The 20,834-nt window shown below is 48.3% G+C and overlaps 1 protein-coding gene across 7 annotated transcripts in view; it reads left to right on the top strand.

The window, feature by feature from the left end:
- The window catches only part of GATAD2B (GATA zinc finger domain containing 2B), a 67,019-nt gene that overhangs the window by 32,479 nt on the left and 13,706 nt on the right, over positions 1 to 20,834 (top strand). For 4 of the 7 annotated variants that reach the window (XM_081173593.1, XM_081173594.1, XM_081173595.1 and 1 more), the window contains 4 exons: positions 8,833 to 9,162; positions 16,651 to 16,783; positions 17,388 to 17,519; positions 18,257 to 18,388. In XM_081173593.1, the coding sequence (XP_081029719.1) occupies positions 8,834 to 9,162; positions 16,651 to 16,783; positions 17,388 to 17,519; positions 18,257 to 18,388 (726 nt within the window). In that variant the 5' untranslated portion in view covers position 8,833. Of the gene's footprint in view, positions 1 to 8,832; positions 9,163 to 14,651; positions 14,849 to 16,650; positions 16,784 to 17,387; positions 17,520 to 18,256; positions 18,389 to 20,834 lie in introns of those variants that run through there. The other 3 variants (XM_081173591.1, XM_081173597.1, XM_081173596.1) reach the window with 3 other exon arrangements.

Here is a 20,834-nt window from a genome sequence, read left to right as displayed (position 1 = left end):
ATAGCATGGCCATCATCGCTAGTAGCCATTAATAGCCTTCTCCTCTGTGAATGCATCAATTTTTCTTTTAAACCCATCCAAGTTGGTGGCCATCACTGCCTCCTGTGGGACCGAAGTCATAGATAAACTCTGCACTCCACGAAGAAACACTTTTTCCTCTCCTGAATCTTCCAGCGTTCAGCTTATTTGAATATCCTTGAGTTCTAGTGTGGCAAGAGAGGGAGGAAAAAAGCTTTCAACCCTGTCCGTTTTCTCCATTTTGTGCATAGTTTTGTAAACTCATATCAATCCTATCTAATATGTGGTGGTTTACCTATTCACTTTTCCCTAACCATGTTTGCAATAGTTTTCTAGTCTTCGTGTTGTCCCAAAGCATAAACATTAGTGCAACATTGTGGTGGTGGTGTTTTCCCCCTGGGAACCCTGGCTTTCCTTGGAATCTTTTCAGAGTTATACTGTGCAGAGATAGATAATGCTTAAGGCAAGAATGGGGGAACCCAGACCTGTGGGGGATGCAGGCCTGGGGTCCAGTTGTGGTCCTCTGACTTCTCTCAGAGCTTTCCCCAGCCCCTGTGTCGTGCCCCTCCTTGAATGTTTTTCCCTATCTGGGATGACTCCTTGGATTCTGATTATGCCTCTTCCTTGATGGAAGATTGGGGGGGGGTGTAGAAATTAGTCTACGTTACAGAGTTAAATTTTTCATTCATTGCTCCACCAGTTTTGTCCTCTGGCCACGGCCACCAATGGCACATGGCCCCTGGAAGGTTGCCCAGGCACGGTTGTGGCCCTCATTGAAGAAGGTCGCCCAGCCCTGGCTTAAAGAATACATTTCTCTCTTGAGATATACCAGGGAGTCTGTGCTGCACATTCCAACACTGTCCAAAGCAGGGTTGCTGAGCATGTGAGGCAGGGCCTTCTGAGTTGTGGGTCCCAGACTTTAGTATAGCTGTACTCAGGAGGCCTGTGGAACAGTGTTTGGAATTCGCCAGGCACATTTTGCACCTATCGTCCACTTGTGACCAAGTGAAGATGCCCGGGTGCCAGGATGGCGCCTGACATCTCCACCATCTGAAGGTACATGCCTGGGGATCCTTGGATCTTGACAGTTTTCACACACTAGCAACACATCCTGTAGAATTCTATCTATTATATTTTATCTGCGCAATCAGAATGAATTTCAGGAAACATAAAGGTGTATTGAAAAATACAACACTTGAGCCATCTGGCCCAAAATGGGCAACTAGGCATTTCATTTTGGTGACAGTAACCCTGGTTTAGGGATATGGGTGGTGCTGTGGGTTAAACCACAGAGCCTAGGACTTGCCGATCAGAAGGTTGGTGGTTCTAATCCCCGCTACGGGGTGAGCTCCCGTTGCTCGGTCCCTGCTCCTGCCAACCTAGCAGTTCAAAAGCACATCAAAGTGCAAGTAGATAAATAGGTACCGCTCCGGAGGGAAGGTAAACAGCGTTTCCGTGCGCTGCTCTGGTTCGCCAGAAACAGCTTAGTCATGCTGGCCACATGACCCGGAAGCTGTATGCCGGCTCCTCGGCCAATAAAGCGAGATGAGCACCACAACCCCAGAGACGTCCGCAACTGGACCTAACAGTCAGGGGTCCCTTTACCTTTTTAACCCTGGTTTAAGGAGGCATTTGGTGCCTAGCTTATATATCTGAGTTTCTAACACTGCTGTTGAACCTCTTGCCTCTCAGCCTTTTGTAGGCTTGTGCAGACCACCTTGTTTAGATGGGCCTTGGGTTTGGATAAAAACCACCAGGGTGGTTTTCATTTGACTCAGTTTATCTTTTGTTATCGAACTCCCCCCCACCTTTGTTATTCTGTTGTTTTTCCTAAATCTCACCATGAGAACATGGGGAACTTTCTTATGCGCAGCAAAACCTTAGCTCAGTTATGTCTATGCTGGCTTCCCAACCCTCCCTGCATGTAGGTCCCAAGCTCAGTCCCTGGTATTTCCAGGAGGGACCATGAGAGTCTCTGTGCCTGACAGCCTGGGGAACTTCTGCCAGTCAGTGTGAACAATGCTGTACTAAATGGACCAGTGTTCTTAGTCAGTAGAACACAGCTTCCTGTGTTCCTATGTGGCAGGTACACAACCTGGGACCTTTGCCTGGCAAAGCACTTTGAGCTACAGCCCCACAGACTCCTATCTGACACCTCAGAGAGCCACTGCTAATCAGTGTATATATGATACTTATCTGGATGGACCAATGGTTTAACTTGTTATGTCAGGAATGTGGAAAATGTGGCCCTCCAGGTGTTTCCAAATTCCCACCGTCCCCAACCATTGGGCCATGCTGCCTGGGGCTGATGCGGCAGCAGCAGGAGGCCCAATTAGCTAAAGTGGTGCTTCAGGTTAAGAACAATTTCAGGTTAAGAACAGACCTCCAGAACGAATTAAGTTCTTAACCCGAGGTACCACTTTATAAAACATAATGATTGTGGCTGGGTGAACTGACCTGAGGTCTGAATTGAGAGGAGGCGTCTGCCGTGCTTGCAAGAGGAAGAGGGGAGGTTGGGCAGGAGCCAGAGGCCAGGTTAAGTGGGGTCGTGCCAAGTGGGGACTGGGACAAAGGGACGCTTGTGCCAAGGACAGCCAGGTCATCCCTGAGGCCACAACGTTTGATGCAGAGCCTTCCAAACAATGGCTTGTGTTTGGACGTAATGCTCAACCGCAGATCAGCGCCATTGGAATGGGCCTTGGCACGCATCCTCTCTCTTTGCTTCTGGTGCAGCCTCGGGGACCAGATCAGAAGCTCTCGCTTAACCACAGTTACTCATTCCACCCAAGCTGAGTCACTTTGTTAATCCAAACAGAGTGGCAAATAAACCAGGATTGTGAACCACCGGTTGAAGCTGGCTTCTTTCACTAAGCCAGCCTTCCCCAACATCATACCCTCCAGGGTTTCCCACAGCATCCGGTTATAAGAACAGGACTACATGGGCCATTGGCTCTTCTTATGTCCTTGTGACGTTGTTGGACTCCCATCAGCCTCAGCCAGCATTGCCAGTGGTCAGGGATGGTGGGAGTTGGGAGTGAAATCGGGGGGGAAGTGCTCTAAACCATAGTTAAGACTAACCACAGTTTATGCTGGTTTGGGCATAGTGAATAACTATGGTTATTTGAAAACTAAAGCAAATAATTCCTGTTTCCTCATGGCCTTGCCTGAGGAGTGGAAGGGAAGTTCTCAAGCTCTGGAGCTGATGCACAAAACTTCTTGCCCATGGTTTAGTGTTACGTGTAAGCTCGGCCAATCAGGTGGCCAGGATAAAAACCAGTAGGGGCATGAGCCTTGAATGGCAGGAAGCCCCTGTGGCTTTCTTTAATCACTAGGCTCTCCTGTAGGCATTGAAGACCTGAGTGCTGACCTTACCAGGGATCAAACACATGTTTCAAGAAAGTGCATCTGTGGGTTCTTGGATACCTTCCTTGGCATCCCAAGGTCAGACAAAGCAAACAGTCACTTGCCAAGTTCTGGTTTTTTTCTGGAGGGAGAGAGAGAGAAAAACCCTATTTGTATCTCTCCCAGTCCCTGCCAGAATTTTGTCCCTGGAGATCTTGGTCACATTGGGATTAAAGGAGAACATAGGTGTGCCCCTCGCCGCATGCTCCCTAACCCCAAATGATGCAGTCAGAACAAACTTTGGTTGCAATTAAAATAACTTTGCACAGCAGCGGGGTGTTTGTACTGAGGTTTCCGTAGTCCCCATTAAAGCAACGGTTTTCTGTTGGGAACTGTTTCCATAACCATCTCCTCTGGAGTCTGGGAAGGGTCTTTTTCACAGGTATAGAAACTGGCTGGGGGGGGGGGCGGATATTTACCAACCTGCCAAATTATTTGGCTGCAGGCATCTTTGCTAAACAGAAATGAAGGTCACTTAGGAACACAGAAAGTTGCTTTATACTGAGCAACTGTTGGTCCATCTAGCTTGTTATTGTCTATATCGACTGGCAGCTAATCTTCTGGGTTTCGGGTAGGATATTCCCAGCCCTGCCAGGAGATTGAACCTGGGTCCTTCTGTATGCAGAGCAGATGCTCTCTCCAGTGAACTGTTGTGGGTCTCTGAAATACAATAGTAAGATTTCACTCCTCACGGTTGTGAAGAAATGGATGGTTTTAAACCTGGGACCCTCCAGACACAAAGCAGATGGTCTTCGGCCCTTCCCCAGACATTTACCCGGGAGCAACCCCAAGTTTGCAACAACTGAGATAAAGAACTCCCCTCCATGAAAAGGTTGAAGCATTTGGGACATGCTAGCTCAGAGAATAGGCGAGTAAGAGATGACATGATAGAGGTTCATAAAATTATGCATGGCATGGAGAGCGTGGGTACAGCAAAGTTTTCCTCCCTCTTTCGTAAGCCTAAGAAACACGTGGGTGTCCAATAAAGCTGAATGTTGGAAGATTCAGGATAGATAAAAGAAAGTCCTTCCTCATACAGCGCATAGTTAAACTAGGCCCACAGGAGAAAGTGATGGCCACCAACTTGGATGATTTTAAAAGAAGAGAAATCGGTGGAGAATAGGCTTTCAGTGGTTAATGGCCACAGTTGCTGTGCTCGGCTTCCGCTGTAAAAGGCTGATTAAACTTGCTGGAAACCACAGGAAAGAAGCGGGTTCTTGTGCCCAGGTCCTGGTTGCATCTGGCTGGACTCTGCAAAAACAGTGCGTTGGACTAGTTGGGCCATTGGCCTGATCCAGCAGCCAGGCTCCTCTTACGTTCCTAAGACTACAGACTTAATCTGTCATTTAAATTGAGCATGAGCCCCCTTGGACTCAGTGAGAATTGCTTCTGAGCAAATTTAGGATTGATCCAGCAGCGCATTTGCAAGCTTTGAAATGTGTAATACAGTAGCTGAGGTACAATTCTTCTCTGTGGTGCTGAATTTTAGCTTGTGGGGCTGGTGTTAAGTACCCACATGCCAGTTTTGTGAGGCTATTTTTGTTAAAGGTATTGTTTCATTCTAATTCAAGAGTGGTGGGTTGTTGTTGTTTTTTAAAAAACTTAACTTTTTGTTAAGCTTCTTTTTCTTTTTTAAAGAAGGCTTCTGTGTTGGAATTTTTTTGTCAAAAAGGCAACCTTATCAAAATGGAATCAATGAATTGGTTAAACAAGGAGGTGATTAATCAGCAGTGGAATGATTTAATCACCTGACAAGGACTGGTTTCTGAGACATACACTTAAGTGTGTGTGTGTGTGTGTGCGCGCGCGCGCACGCACACACACACACACACACACACACACACACAGTCTGCAATGCACATCTTCCCTCTAAACATGTCCCTGCATGCCTGACTGTCTTCTGGCTCCGGGCTTGTCCTCCAAAATGCGTTCCCAGCCAAGCCTGCTCCGGAGGTGGGGGAGGTTTGCCTTCAGGGCTGTGATAAAAAGTTGTCTGAGGACAGATGAAAGCATGCCAACGTATTGTTTATTGAGCCGGTTTTGCTGCTCATGAAAATTTGTACCTCACTTTTCTCACAGAGGCTCGGCGGCAGCTTTTAATGTGTCCTGGCGCTACCAGTCTGCTTACTGGACCAGGAACAAAGTTATTCCGTTAATTCTCAGAACCCTAAACAACTTGGGAACTGAGTGCCTTCAGGACAACCTGCTTCTGATAGTGGTCACTTCTGGTGGTCCTCCATTACCTTGTGGTTCCCTGGTTTATACCAGGGACTGAGCCTTTAGTGTCATAGCTTTTAGCGTCCGTCTCTCATAACACTAGAGCGGATGGCACATCCTGAATGATGCAAGATTTGGGGCTGATAAAATACCTTCTTCATGCACTGCATCACAGGAGGCAGTATTGGCCACAAACTTTGGCTTTAAAAGAGAATTGGACAAATTAATGGAGGAGAAGGCTTTCAACAGCTACTAGCCATGGCGGCTATGTTCTCCCTCCACTGTCAGAGGCAGTAGGCCTCTGAATACCAATTGCTGGAAGCCACAAAAGGGGAGAGTTGTCCTGCTTTATGGTTTCGCACAGGCATCTGGTCGGCCACTGTGAGAACAGTATGGGGCACTGGCCTGGTTCAGCAGGACTCTAATTATGTTCTTGGGTTCTTATTAATCTCTTACTGCAGCAGAGCTGTGTCGTCTTTGGTCTGGTTGCACTAAGTCATCCATGGAGCCCCCCAGATCAAAGGATGGCAGCCACAATGTGGGAAATCCTGCTATCCTCTGCTGAGGCTCAGTGTATTGTTTTTATTTCTCCCAGCCTTCCCCAGCCCCTCTGGATCTTGCTAGGCTCCCAGCTCCCATCATCATCCCTGACATCTGGCCATGTTGACTGTTGCTGGGACTAACAGGAGTTGTGAGTTCAGCAGCATCCAGAGGGTACCATATTAAGTAAGACTCGGATCAAGAATGAGGATGTCCTGAGCTTCAGCAGAAAACCACATAAAGTTTTCTGAGCCCATTCAGCAACATCAAATCATTAGGAATCTATTTTTTGTTTGCATGTTATGTAATGGGCTTGTAAATGATTGTCAAGTGAGAAACCTTTACTATAGAACACAAAGACATGTGAAAAGTATACACTGAATCCCATCAACATCGGGAGCAAGAGAAGGGAAGGGAGATGAGATAGAAAACGGAGGGACAGGCACACTGCTCAGTTCTGGAGCATAGGATTTGTGTGGAGGAAGCCAAATTCATCCTCTGGCATCTCCATTGAAACAGGCATTTCTGGGAAAGACCTCCAAACCCGAGACTACTGGCAGCTCCCACCAATCAGAGGAGATGGTCTGATTCTCAAGCGGCTTCATATGTTCTGATTAGGGATGTAAGAACGAGGGTGATTTCTGTTTCCACCTGCCTTCGTCACATTCAGCATTGTTTCCATTCCACTGCAGTTCAGTTTCCACCAAATACTATGTTACTTGTCTTGCTGTGCACTGTTTAACATACTTATTTAAGTAATTTATGGATTTAATGTCATTAAGGACTTGTTTCCACATCTTTCTTATAAATGCTAGGGAAACATAATATGAATGGTGAGGGACTGCTCATTTATATATACTTTGTGGGCTGAAAATGGTGAATACTTGTTGGTGTTTGATGGATTTAATTTCTATTCTGGGCATGTGACGAATAAGCAGGCACCAGCCATTTCTGTTTCCATTTTCGATGGACTTCTCTGACATCTCTAGTTCTGATACACCCATTATGAGTCTTCTACACTCCTGTCCTCGAAATCCTGTCTCAAATGTCACTGTAAAAGCAAGCTGCTTTTTAAAGCTACTCATTTATCCACATCATATACAGCCACACACAAAGTAATACAGTGGTACCTCGCAAGACGAAAAACGCGCAAGACGAAAGAGTTTTCCGTTTTTTGAGTCGTTCCACAAGACGAATTTGCCTATGGGCTTGCTTCGCAAGACGAAACGTCTTGCGAGTTCTTGCAAGTTTGTTTCCTTTTTCTTAAAGCCGCTAAGCCGTTAATAGCCACTAAGCCGCTAATAGCCACTAAGCCACTAATAGCCGTGCTTCGCAAGACGAAAAAACCGCAAGACGAAGAGACTCACGGAATGGATTAATTTCGTCTTGCGAGGCACCACTGTAAATGTCCGAACTCCCATTCCAGTCCATGAGGAACCCAACAATTCTCTATAAAGGAAATCAGACAGTGTATCAGGACTAGCGTTCTTCTCAAAAGCTTCTCAGCCATATGTATCACCTTGGCTCGTCTATGGCAAACAAGTGGTTGCTTCCAGCAGAAGCTTCACTCATTTAGACTGCTGAGTGCCTAAAAATATGTGGGAAAGTGATATAGTGAGATATTTTTGTGGATTAGTGTCTTCTAAGGACTTGCAAGCATGGCTGTCAAATGTCAGTACATGTCCGAAGAACTGTATTTTACTTTTTCTGAGGGGAGGGGGGAGTGGCCATTAGTGATGAGGGACAAATTCTGTTTGGTTCGCATTTAAAGGTGAAAGTACCTAAATTGCACTTTCTGAAACAATACGTGAATCAAAACAGCCGTCCTGCAAAATTCACACCTTGCTGAATTTTGCAACACAGTTCTCTGGGCAAGTGGGGTCAAGTGTGCACAAAAATACATCTGTCAGTGAAAATAATATACAGACATGCATATTAGGGGAAGCTGCTTTGCAAACGTGTGTATTAGGCAAAGTTGCATACAAAACTGTATACTGGGAGCAGCTCACACTAGAATTCTGATCAGTTTTCGTGAAGGCAAATCACAAACCAATGTTAAAATAACTGAACTAAGGATTAGAAATGAAAGAAACTTGAAAACTGCTAGTTTCCTTGAAAACTCCTCTCTCCTTATTCATTCATTTTCCTATATTTATATTCTGCCTTTCCTCCAGTCCTGGAACCCAAGGCAGCTTGCATGTGGTTCTCAGGAGGTACCCCATTCAGGCACAGACCATACCCAGGCCTGATTTGCTTCTGCAAAGCGGAACCCGTGCACCTTCAAACCATACCCATGCAAATGGTATTTTGCACGGTGGCCCACCAGATGCCTCTGGGAAGCCAGCAAGCAGGGGATGGAGGTTGACTTCTTCTGCACTTTGGGGGGGGGGTCCATTTTTAGCCATTGTGGCCAATAGCTACTGATTGGTCAGGGCTCAGAAATCTGTTGCCTTCTAGTTGTTCTTGGGCTCCAACTCTCACCCATCCCCAAATAGCATGGCCAGTGGTCAGGAGTGATAGGAGCCGTAGTCCAACAACATCTGGAGGGCCACAGGTTCCCCATTCCTGGCTTTGGAGGTGTGATACTGAGTGTCACATCCTTGCCATCCTTGTTTCCCCCCTGACTGTATCCTATGCTCTCCCTTACCATGGCAGGATGGACCGTATGACAGAGGACGCCCTGCGCCTGAATCTCTTGAAGCGGAGCCTGGACCAAGCCGACGAGCGGGATGACGTCCTGGCCAAGAGGCTGAAGATGGAAGGGCATGAGGCCATGGAGCGCCTCAAGATGCTGGCGCTGCTCAAGAGGAAGGACCTGGCGGGCATCGAGGTGCCCCATGAGCTGCCCGTCAAGCAGGATGGCCTGAAGGTCTATGAGGAGAAGCTGAATGGGAACATGAGGCCCCACACGGACAGCCGGTCTTCGGGGAGGCCGGGGAAGGAGAACATCAATGAGGAGCCAGTGGACATGAGTGCAAAGAGAAGGTAGGAAGCCCTTTTGTGTTTGCGTGTATATCTTCCTATATATATAAATATGTAAGGCTGTCATCATGCAGCCCCAGAGGAGGATTTGTAGTGCCTTATCCTGGGTTTCCACGAAGAAAAACCAAAGAGACCAAGAAAATTGAGTTTGGTGGTTGCATGGGGTAGGAAAGGAAGCACTAGGGAGTTAATGTGGGGGAGTGGCAGGGGGTCTTGGTTGGTGAGTGGAGCGAGCCAGTGAATGAATGAATGAATGAATGAATATCTATTCCACCTTTCATTCTACAGTCATAGGGCTCTGTACTGAAGATAAAATAAAAACTTCAGTACACTGAGTGGGGTGTAGCGGTCAGACAGTGTCGGACTAGGACCTGGGAGAGACCAGGGTTCAGACCCTCCACTCAGCCATGAGACGCACTGGGGTGACATTGGGCCAGTTGATATCTCTCAACCGAGCCTACTTTGCAGGGTTCTTGTGAGGACAAAACGAAGAGGGAGAAACCCACATATGCCATGTTGAGCTCCTTGTGGAGGGGAGAGAGCAATACAAATGTAATAATGAGCAAATAATGGAAATGACAGCAATGGTTTTTTTAAAAAGCAGCACCATAAAATGACAGTACAGTTGGGGGAGAAATTCATCAAATCCATCCAAACCATACTACCCTCTCCCTCCAAATGTTTGGCAAAAGAGGTACGTCTTTGCAAGTCATCTAAAAAGAACAAAGCAGCAAGACATGAATTAGTATGGATGGAGTTTCATATTTGTCATTAAGAAGGATAGGAGCACCCTTGGCTCAAGGATCTATTTATCTCCCCTTTTTGTTCTTGTCAATACTGTGCAACCGTGTGGAATGTCTTAAGACTGTGGACATTACATGTCTGAAACTTTGGCAAGCCACTGCCAGCCTGTGTAGACAGCACTGAGTTTGATGGACGAAAGGTCTGACCTGCCTGATGTGGCAGATTCCCATGTTCCTAACTAGATGAGATTTTTTAATGATGCAAATCTAACTCATCACTTTAGAATAGCCACACTTACAATAATTGTGGTCTGCTTATTTAATTTATTTGCTTTGGGTGCCCCTTCCTAGGCCTTCCCTTTTCCCAAAGGCAATGAGGGGAGTTGTTGCCAATCACATTCTGTTCAGTTTTTTTCTTCTTCAGAGGAACACAGTAATTGACAAAGCAGATGTGTTAATGGATCTGGGTCAGGCTTATTAATTTCAGTGGAACTACTCTGAGTAGAACTTATTTGTATACTGGGCCAAGGGGCTCCCTCCAGAGCCAGTATTTTGACACCCATCCTTTGTCAATTTCACCTGATTCCAATATGCTATGAAATGTCTCTCAAGTTGTGGCTTTTATATAATTCATTTCACGTGGTGTTCTCTTACACAGACACGTGTGCGTGTGTGCGCATGCACATATCTCCAGCCGTACCGTTATTTATTTTATTTATTTATTTATTTATTTTATTTAGTGAATGTCTATACCACCCTTCATCCGAAGATGACAGGGCAGTTTGCAATATAAAAACACAAAAATGCATAGCATAATAAGAAACGAAAACAGTTAAAAAGGACATGGAACAGACTGTCTCAGGCTGGGCAATAGCAGTGAGGTTCTGGGAGGGGACAGAGTCATGCCTCCTGTGTGGGCCACACACTGCACCCCTGAGCTGATGCAGTGCCCTCAGATGGAAGCTGACATAGGAAGCTGCCTCATACCGAATCAGGCCCTTCGTCCATCTAGCATAATATTGTCTCCACTGACTGGCAGTGGCTCTCCGGGGTTTCAAGCAGGGGGCATTCCCGGCCCTACCTGGAGATGCTGGGAATTGAACGCACAACCTTCTGCACAAAAAGCTGGTGCTCCGTCACCGAGCTGCAGCTCTTCCCTTCGCCCCCCAGCCATATCCTGGCTTAGTTCAGTCATGCTGCCAGTAGCAGAGGAAGAGCCATTCCAGTCGGTTTCTCTGCGCGAAAGGGAGACATTGCCACCTTGTCCATTGCCTCAGGCGGCAAAAGGCCCTGGGCTGGGCTGGCATCAGCACCCCTATGCTAGTTCTTCTTTAGCGAAATCTCAGCTGCTCTGGTATTTTGCTGGAAGGGTTTGCTTGAGTTGATTGCTTTGTTTTGAATGCTGTGCTCAGTGGGCATTGCATAAAAGCACGGGCCTTTGCTTGCTGGATCAGGCCAGTGGCCCCTCTAGTCCAGTATCCTGTTCTCACACTGGCCAACCAAACTGCGAACTGTTGTTCTCCCAGGATGCTGCACCCATAGTCTCTTCGCCCCCAGTGCATGGGGACCTCGCTACATCCTTCCATCTGCCCGCCCGCCCCTGCCTTTATCACTGGTCCAGGGGGAGGGAACAGGTGTCAACCAGCCCCAAGGTTTGACTGACATGGGCTCCATCTCAAGATGTGAAATCCTGACTCACTCGCGCAGCTCAGAGGCGCAGTGCCAGCCGTGGGAGGGAGCAAAGAGTCTCTAAGGCAGGAAGCGCCACGGGTGCCACTCTGTTTGGCGGGTGGCAATGCTGATGGCGGCAGCCCAGGCTGCCTGCCTGCCATCTGCTCTTCCGCCCCTGCTCGCCGGTCATCATGATCCTCTTGTTCCCTTTACACTCGAACAGAAGGATCTTCTGGGGAGCTCGGGGTGCGGGGCTTGGTTAGCAGAGGGCTGTTACCGACTGCTCAAAGAAGACCCCCTAAGAACATCAGAAAAGCCCTGCAGCTTAGAGGAGGCAGAGCATAGCCATTATAGATGGTAGCCTCTTTCCTCCGTGAATTTGTCGAATCCTCTTTTAAAGCCATCCACCCATAACCCCTCTCATCAGGCAAGAGGAGGAGGCAGGTGGAATTGGAAGAGCTGGACAGATCAGACCCAGGGGGACTGATCCGCCGCAGAGGATCTTGCTCAGTTGTGTTCCGGTGTTAATCGGGGGTTAGTGGGGTAGTTTGTATTTTCCACCCTAGGTAAAATAATGCCTGTAGCAACAATTCTGCCTACACAACCTTTCCCCAAGACCCCAAAGAAGTGGGGAGAGAAGCTCTGCAGTCTCTTTACACTAGGGGCGTGGAAATCTGTGCACCTCCAGAGGGTGTTAGATTCTGGCCGACGGCAGCTAGCATGGGCAGTGGTTAGGGCTGATGGAAGTTAAGAAGCAGGAGGACAGGTGTTGCATTGATAAAGAACATAAGAAGAGCCCTGCAGGATCAGGCCAGTGGCCCATCTAGTCCAGCACCCTCTTTTCGCAGTGGCCAGCCAGATCCCCGTGGGAAACCCCCAGGCAGGACCCCGAGTGCAAGAGCATTCAGCCCTCCTGCATTTTCCAGGAACTGGGATTCGGAAGCACTATGGCCTTTGGCCATAGAGGCAGAGCACAGCCACTGTGGGTGGTAGCCACTGATAGCTTTCTCTTTCGTGAATTTGCCCAGTCCTCTTTTAAAGCTGTCTTGGTTGGCAGCCACCACTGTCTTCTGTGAGGGCAAGTTCATAGCTCAGCTGTGCACCATGTGAAGAAGTTGTAGTGGAGGGTTGCTTTTTGAACTCAACAATATGGTGCCCTGCAGGTCTGCCTGAAGTCCCATCATCCACAGTGACCCCTTGGCTCATGCTGACTGCTGGGGCTGATGGGAATGGGGACTCCAACGTGCTCCAGAGAGCCACAGTTCTCCCACCCCCTTGCAAATCCTTTGCTTTCTGTGAAAGGCTGAGGGTTACAGAGCAGGTCGGGATCTGTGTGAACCTATGGGTTCTGAAAATAGCCTTTTCAGGCACTCACTTTCAGAGTGGCATTTTCCCTCGCTTGAGATTGATTAAAGTTTAGTGTGCTTGACGCTTTGTTCCACCCGCCCCCCTCCTGAAGTGTGACATAAAGCCATCTGTGCTGGGGGAGAGCTGTGCAACGTTGGCCACACCAGTCCCACTTTCCTGTAGAGAGAGGGAGGGAAAAATCTTAAGATTCCTGTCAAAGGAAGAAATAATTGCAAGGAGTTGGTCCCCCCCCCTCCCCCGGGAAAAAAGCTTCAACAAAAAAATGATGACTGAAAGGCTAAGGACCCGATTACAGTTTTCATAAACCACGAAGTGATTTCATGGCATGAAGTGAGTAGGCAAAGCTTATGACACAGATTGGGATTGAAGCAGGCCAAATCCTACTCAGAGTAAGACCGCTGATAGATTCATCATGGCCGTGATTTTGATGGGTCTAGTCTAGAGTAGGATTTAGCTGGATACAATCCATTATACCGAAACGTAATCCATCTCATTGCTTGTGGAGCTTCAGTGTGGTTGAAGTTAATGTGTCCGTCTTCTGACTGTACGGAGCTCTGTGTGTGCACTGGTGTCGTCTTCCAGTTTCATACCTGAGGCACAGTGTATGCTAATGCCTTGAAGCCGAGGCCTGTTGCTCTTGTCAGGATCCTAAGAAGTGCAGCTCTCATCTAGAGGCTTACAAGAGCCCCTCGGGCTTCCATCCCTCATTGTGTCAGAGAAAAGTTTGAAAAGCATGGTTTGAAAAGTTTGAAAAGCATCATTTGGGCCTCATGGTGGCAGAGGTTTTGAAAATGTATGGCCCCTATATCAGTTGGTAGAATATTGCACTGGGTTCCTTATAACATGGAATTCCACCTTTTCAGAATTCCCTCTTTTGTGGGAGCATGCGCCTAGTCCTCTTGGGAATGCTGCAAATGTGTAAAAACAGAAAAGTTGTGGCTTTCGAGGCTTAGTACAAGGGGAATATGTGGCCGTGTGCACATTACCCTTTACTCCTCGTCCACTGCTCTCCCACTGCTGGTTTCTGAAGCCGAGCACACATGACACAAGCCACATGCCATATGTATCCTGTACTCTCTTGAGAAATCCTGCTGTTTGGTGTGCTTTCCCTCAAACCTGCTTCCATCCGATTTGAAAAAGTAACTCACCGTTAAGCTTGTGAGGTGTGTCCATTTGAGACAGCCATTGAGCATGCTCAGATGACAGCTTCACTTAATAGGAGTTTTGGGAGGAGTTGCAGGCCTAGGGAAACAAATCAGATAATGCACTTCAAGTGAAGGCACCCCTGCCAGCTGCGTATGACAGTGTTAAAATGTGACTTGAAATGTGCGGGGGGTGGGCAGGGAGAGAATGATCTCCCTATGTTTCGGTATGCTAATGTGTACATCACCTGTGTGTCTGATGCTTAGTGCATGGGGGGATATGCGTGTTCACGAGCACGCACTGCCCAGCCCTCCCTCTCTCCTTTAGCCCCATTCCTAGTTGTTCTGCTCCTCCCTTTCAACTGTTCCTCTCTAGTATTTGAGGCACACACACCCTCCCAGCCTTAATTTTACAAAAGCCCTAGTCGTGTGCACAAAATAAACTGTGCCAATAGCATAAATTTACACACAATGCCCATTGGTCAGCCAAAGTCAAGGGCAGAGACAATTTTCCTGTTACAATGCTGATTTTGGGAGGGGGGTTAATTGCCAACAAAAAAAGCCCTGTGTGATGTCATAAAGCATGGCAGCAGCGCTTGGTTACTGCTGGATGACATCGCCCCGTCTCCGAGTGACAGGAAGTGGCGGCCGCTGCTGGTTGCCCAGCGATTCCACTTCCAGGTCACCGTTTGACCCAGACCCTGCTTACAAATCTCTTCCTGAAAGGGAGAATCTTTCCAAGGTTGCGATGAGTATGGAGTTCAGGTATATCCTCTTTCCTTGTGAAAACTCTGGGGCTTCTCTTATATCTCCCATTTTCTTTATTTTGCAGTCTCTCTAGTTTAATATTTCTTGCCACACGCCCTTTCTGGCTTTTCATGGAGCATTCCCCTTAGAATCAGTCTTCCTCATTGCTACCTGCCCCTCTTTTGGTTGTGCAGCTCCTTCACAGGGACCAGAAATATTCATGGTGCCTGGCTTGTTCATCTCCTAGAAAATCTAATTCCCTGCTTGAACCAAATTAATTGGCCAACTACATGTTAATTGAGGATTAGAGGTTGACCTCCTGTCAGTTAATTGGTGGGGTTAACATGCAAACACCCCTGAATTCAGGACACACTGGCTTGTCTCCCTCTTGCACCAAGTTTTAATATAAAGCAGGATCTTGAAAATGTGACTTTTTATTCCTGTTTGAATAAGAGTAGCAGCTAATTTTCCCTCTTTCCTGGTGGAAGGAGCCTGGCTTGCAAACAAATCCACAAGCGTCACTCTCCTACTCAGCTAGGCTAGCAATATGTGGAGTGACAGAAAGGAGCCATTTTTGGTCACACACACGCACACGCACCTCTGATTGCCTGAAGGCCACACTAACTCGCCACAGGTGACTAGCTTAAATGACAGTTTGCAAGGCTGGTTTTCTTTCAGTGCAATGAAATCATGGGCAGCCAAAAATCAATGGAGCTCAGCTGGCAATAGGTTGGCTGCCTGATCCAGCCTTAGGGCTCTTCCCGTGTTATTCATGGCTAAGGAAGGGGTTTCAGCCTTTCCCCCTGATTTGCTAGCTTTCTACATGCAACGCAGGCTTCTGTGTTGTTTTATGGGGAAGGGTTGAACGCTGTAGCACTCACATGGAGCCTGCAGTCTGGAAGTGTACCAGCCCGATATGCCTCTGAATCACAGGTGGGGAAGGTGGCCGTCGAACTAGGGTCCTTATGGCAAGCTTCCCACCATGGCATCTGCTTGGTCACTGTGAGAGTGGGACACTGGCCGAGATGGGCCCTTTTGGCCTGATCCCAGCAGCAGGAGTCTTATTAACATTCTTAGAACCTGTTGTGATTCTGCACAATGTGCACAGGAAAGGTCTTGGCGTCAGAGAGTGTGTGGTGCCTCTGACGTATCCACTGAGAGCATCTCAAGGCTAGGAAGGTTCCCTGTCACGGGGCCACATTCGCTGCACACACAGCCAGCATACCCATGTTGCTTTCACGCTGTCAGATGTTTTCAAATTCAGCCTTCTTGATCAGACCTTCAGTCCACCCACCGATGCAATCGATTATCCCAGTAAGGATTGCAGCAGAGAAATGTAAGGAAATAGACATGGAAGAGAAGGCTATAGAGCCAACGATCTGTCCTTGGTAGAGATGAGCCCCATTGTTTGTTGTCTCCATGGCTTTCTGCATCAGGGTTGGGCAGCCTCGGGCAAAAGGTGACCCTCGGGACTCTTCCCCAGGCACACACCTCTCCCTGTGCATTGCCCTTCTCTGGGCCTTGCTTCACTCTCTTTGAGTGTTTTTGCCCAGCTGGAATGTCTCTTGAACTCAGAAAAATTAAAACAGGGATGGAGAACTTGTGAGGCCTTCCAGGCATTGTCAGACTCCCAACTCCCATCAGCCCCAGCTGATGTTTGGCGATAATAACGTCTGAAGGGCCAAAGGGTCCCCTTCCCTGCGCTACAGACTGTGGGTCACAGAGAGAGAGAGAGAGAGAGAGAGAGAGAGAGAGAGAGAGAGAGATGTGCAGCTCAGCATCTTTCTCATAATTCCCCATCCTTTTCTTTTTTAATTCAGCAGTGACCAGGACAGGGGACGGCTCACCCCCTCGCCAGACATCATTGTCCTTTCTGATAATGAGGCCTCCAGTCCCCGTTCCAGTTCCCGCATGGAAGAGAGGCTCAAGGCTGCCAATCTGGAAATGTTCAAGGTAAGTGGCTCCTCAGGCCAAAGGACTGAGCACATCCTTAAGCTGCGAAAGAGTGTGTGCAAGCTCTCAGGCCACACAGAATGCTTCTTCAGGTGGCTGTTTGTTTCTCATTTTGAAGCTACCACAGCCAAGTGTCTTCGCAGGCCACATTCATGCAACAGGTTTAAAGTGCTGTGACACCACTTTAAAATGGCTCCCCTGGCCCAAGAAGTCTGGGAGCTGTAGTTTGTTGGGGGTCAGTTTGAGCTGAGAGTCATTAGCAGGCCTCTTGTTCCCCATAACAAGAGCTACAATTCCCAGTTTCCTGAGAAGAGGGATTAATTGTTAAACCCCTCTGAGAATTGTAGCTGCATAATTCCTGGCAGGACAGGGGATGTGTCCATTCTCCAAATGGACTGCAAATCCCATCATCCCTGACCATTGGCCATGCTGCCCAGGTCTGATGGGAGCTGGAGTCCCATCATCCCTAGCTGTGGTGACCATGGTGGCCACAGCCGAAGAGTGGTGCTTCCAGACCAAGCAGTCCTGCTTGATGGGTGTGGGCTGGCAGCCGAACTGCAAGGGTCTCTTAATCCTCCTTTCTCCCTCTCCTCCTCCACCACAGGGCAAAGGCATTGAGGAGAGGCAGCAGCTCATCAAGCAGCTGCGGGACGAGCTGCGGCTGGAGGAGGCCCGGCTGGTGCTGTTGAAGAAGCTACGGCAGAGCCAGCTGCAGAAGGAGAACGTGGTGCAAAAGGTAAGGCTTGGGTGGGACCATTCTGGCAAAACGCAGGAGGGCACCCAGACTTCCCACCAGGGCACAACACCGCACCTTGGAAATGTCAGCTGCCGCATTGGATCTGTCCGTCACCCTTTGCTGATTGGAGCAAGAAGACCATGGGTGTGTGACACTGATTTCCCTCTCTGTACACAGAGATTCTCAGAGGCATCACCCAGAAGTGGCCAGGGACCATGGGGGACTGGTAGGGCAGAAGGCAGGGAGCCCAACAGCAGGTGGCACCAGAGAGCTGGTGGCAAGCAGACCCATCAGATTGTAGTTTTGTTCCCCATCCTCCTCCTCTCCCCCCTGCTGTGTTCTACAAAGGTAGAATGGAGATGGGGGGAGGGGACAGGACAACCAAGACTACCCCCTGGGCTTGTTGTGAGGCTGGGGGCTGGCTGAGATTGGGGAGGGGGGCAGTGCCCCATTTGCCCAAGCAGACTAGTCTCCACTGGCATTGCCAGTCCCTGCAATGCATGCTGTCCCGCAGTTTCTGAGACCTGACTGACAGGGCAGTCCAGGGCCCTATTAACTGGGCTGCCCCACCATTGCAAAGTGGGTGCACCTCCCCATTACTCCAGAAGTGTAAGTTTTATCTTTGCGTAAAGTGAACGTTGCCTCCAACTTTGAGCCAACAAAACTCTGCTCCAGAGATGGAGAGCTTTAGAGCATCCCAATTACTCGAGTCCCCCTATTTTCTTTCTCTCCTCTAGACTCCGGTTGTCCAAAACGCAGCATCTATTGTCCAGCCATCTCCTGCCCATGTCGGACAGCAGGCTCTGTCCAAACTTCCCTCCCGGCCTGGAGCTCAAGGGGTTGAGCCCCAAAACCTCCGAACATTACAGGTAAGAGGCGGCCTGTCCCCTTCTGTGTCCCATCTCATGAGCACCTCATTTCTGGAGCCATGGCTGTGTAGCTGTTGTGATGGGAGACGAGATACTCCTAAGCGTTAACAGTCAGAGCAGAGTTAAGGTGTTCACTTTTCTATATACTAAAGCGGTTTGCTTAGCTGCCTGGTGTCGCCATAATCAGCCGCATGTAATTAGCTCGTCCCAAAACTATTAATTCTATATAATAACCAGCTTTGTTAATTTGACTGTTGTCCAAGTGGGAAAATCCACACATCTTCTCCCCTGTCTGTGCATTTTTGAAGACAAAATGCTGTTGCCCCGATCACACTTGTGCAGCCAAAGAACTTTTTATTCCAGTCAGTTTTGATTTACGATGCCTTATGAGGAACGGCTAAGGGAGCTGGGCATGTTTAGCCTGGAGAAGAGGAGGTTAAGGGGTGATATGATAGCCATGTTCAAATATATAAAAGGATGTCACATAGAGGAGGGAGAAAGGTTGTTTTCTGCTGCTCCAGAGAAGCGGACACGGAGCAATGGATCCAAACTACAAGAAAGAAGATTCCACCTAAACATTAGGAAGAACTTCCTGACAGTAAGAGCTGTTTGACAGTGGAATTTGCTGCCAAGGAGTGTGGTGGAGTCTCCTCCTTTGGAGGTCTTTAAGCAGAGGCTTGACAACCATATGTCAGGAGTGCTCTGATGGTGTTTCCTGCTTGGCAGGGGGTTGGACTCGATGGCCCTTGTGGTCTATTCCAACTCTGTGATTCTATGATTCTATGATTTAAAAAGAGGACTGGGCAGAGTCACAGTTAGAGGCAGTAATGCTTCTGAATAGCCACTGCTGCAAGCCACAGGAGAGAAGAGCTGTCTTGTGCTCAGGTCCTGCTTACCAATTTCTCTCCAGGGGAAAAGAATGCTGTACTTGATGGGCCATTGGCCTGATCCAGCAAGCTCTTCTTACGTCTGAGTATCTTAGTGGCTTGATACAGAACCACACAGGTCCCTTTGGTTCATATCTCTCTTGGTTGAGCTGCAGGACATGGAACCTCGAGGCCATGTGCTTATTTCAGGCCCTGTTGAATGTTTTCTGTGCCATACCTACACTGTACATGCCTGGGATGTGGACCTGGCTGTAAATGGAGGCAGTGCCTCATTTGTTCCTGCCTCATTTCTCATCTACCTTGCCATAGAGCAGCAAAGCGGATTTTTCTGTTTAGCGCAGGGGCAACAAACCTCCATCCCATGAGTCTGATTGGGCCTAGACATGCCCACCTGCCCTAGAGCATCTGGCATAAGGGAGGTAAAGGCCTTATACCTTTACCTCCCTTTCCGGATCGACTGCTCCCCTCGTAAAGCAGTTCCCATGAAGCCTTTTGCCTGTGCTGTTCAAACCAGATCAAATCCTTTATTATGCATTCACAGACCCACTAAGAGCATGCCGGAAATAAAAGCATGAGCAGTGAAACATATGCTTGCTTAAAATACAATATAATGCAAGGGATAAAAGCATACATACATCTAAAATACTATAGGCTACAAATGATGAAAAACGTAAGATTCAAATTGTAATTAAAATGAAAGTATCATCTTGCGAAAACTTTGAACCTGCTCAGTTTGATTTCTAACCATGCTGGGGGAGTCTGTTGATTGACAGGTGGGTGGCTCCGCCCACTTGTCAAACTTGATGCACTGGGGCATAGGGGGATATAAAGGATCTGGCCTGCCAGCCAGATCCAATTGCCCACCCCTACTTCATAGGTCTGTCCAGCAGCTTCCAAGAAATCCCCCCCCTCTCCCTCCGGCGTCATTGTCGCAGTTCCCAGAAGTCCATCAGTGCTGTGCTAACCTTTATTTTTCTGTGCAAACTCCACCAAGTTGGAAGAAGGGGCCATGACCCTTTTCACTGGAATGGAAACCGTGCCAAGTCGCTCAGGAGCAGCACAGAGGTGGCTTTCCTGGGAAGTTATTTTTCTTCAAAAGTCAGTTTATGAAGACCTACCTGCGCACCCATGCCTCCGGCTGTCCCTGTAGAAAATGCCACAGTTCAAAGGACTGGAAATCAGTAGCACAGTTTTCATTTTCGGGAAAGGTTTTTAATGGACTTTTGGCTCACGGCCCTGGCCTGGCATGGCGATAAGGGGGTTAGGGCACCTGTCCTATGAGGAAAGGGGGAGGGGGAGCTGCTGTATACCTGAATCTCCCAAGTAAAGCTGAGAAAGAGCTACTGTCCGTCAGCGTCAACAACACTGAGCTGCCTGGATTCAGGATAAGGCAGCTTCTGATTTAAATCATCCAGTTATCCAATGAGGGCTAGAATAGTAGCTGTAGTTTGGATGGATGCACGTGCTTTGCAGACAAGAGGTCCCAAGTTCAGGCTGCCAGTGGGGTATAGATCAGCCTTCCCTAACCTGCTTTGAGCCCCAGGTCCCAGGTACGCCCT

This window comes from Podarcis bocagei, assembly GCF_964188305.1.
Source record: "Podarcis bocagei genome assembly, chromosome: 16".
Taxonomy (NCBI): domain Eukaryota; kingdom Metazoa; phylum Chordata; class Lepidosauria; order Squamata; family Lacertidae; genus Podarcis; species Podarcis bocagei.
Note: the sequence above shows the minus strand (reverse complement) of the source record. Positions and strands in the feature narration are given on the sequence as shown.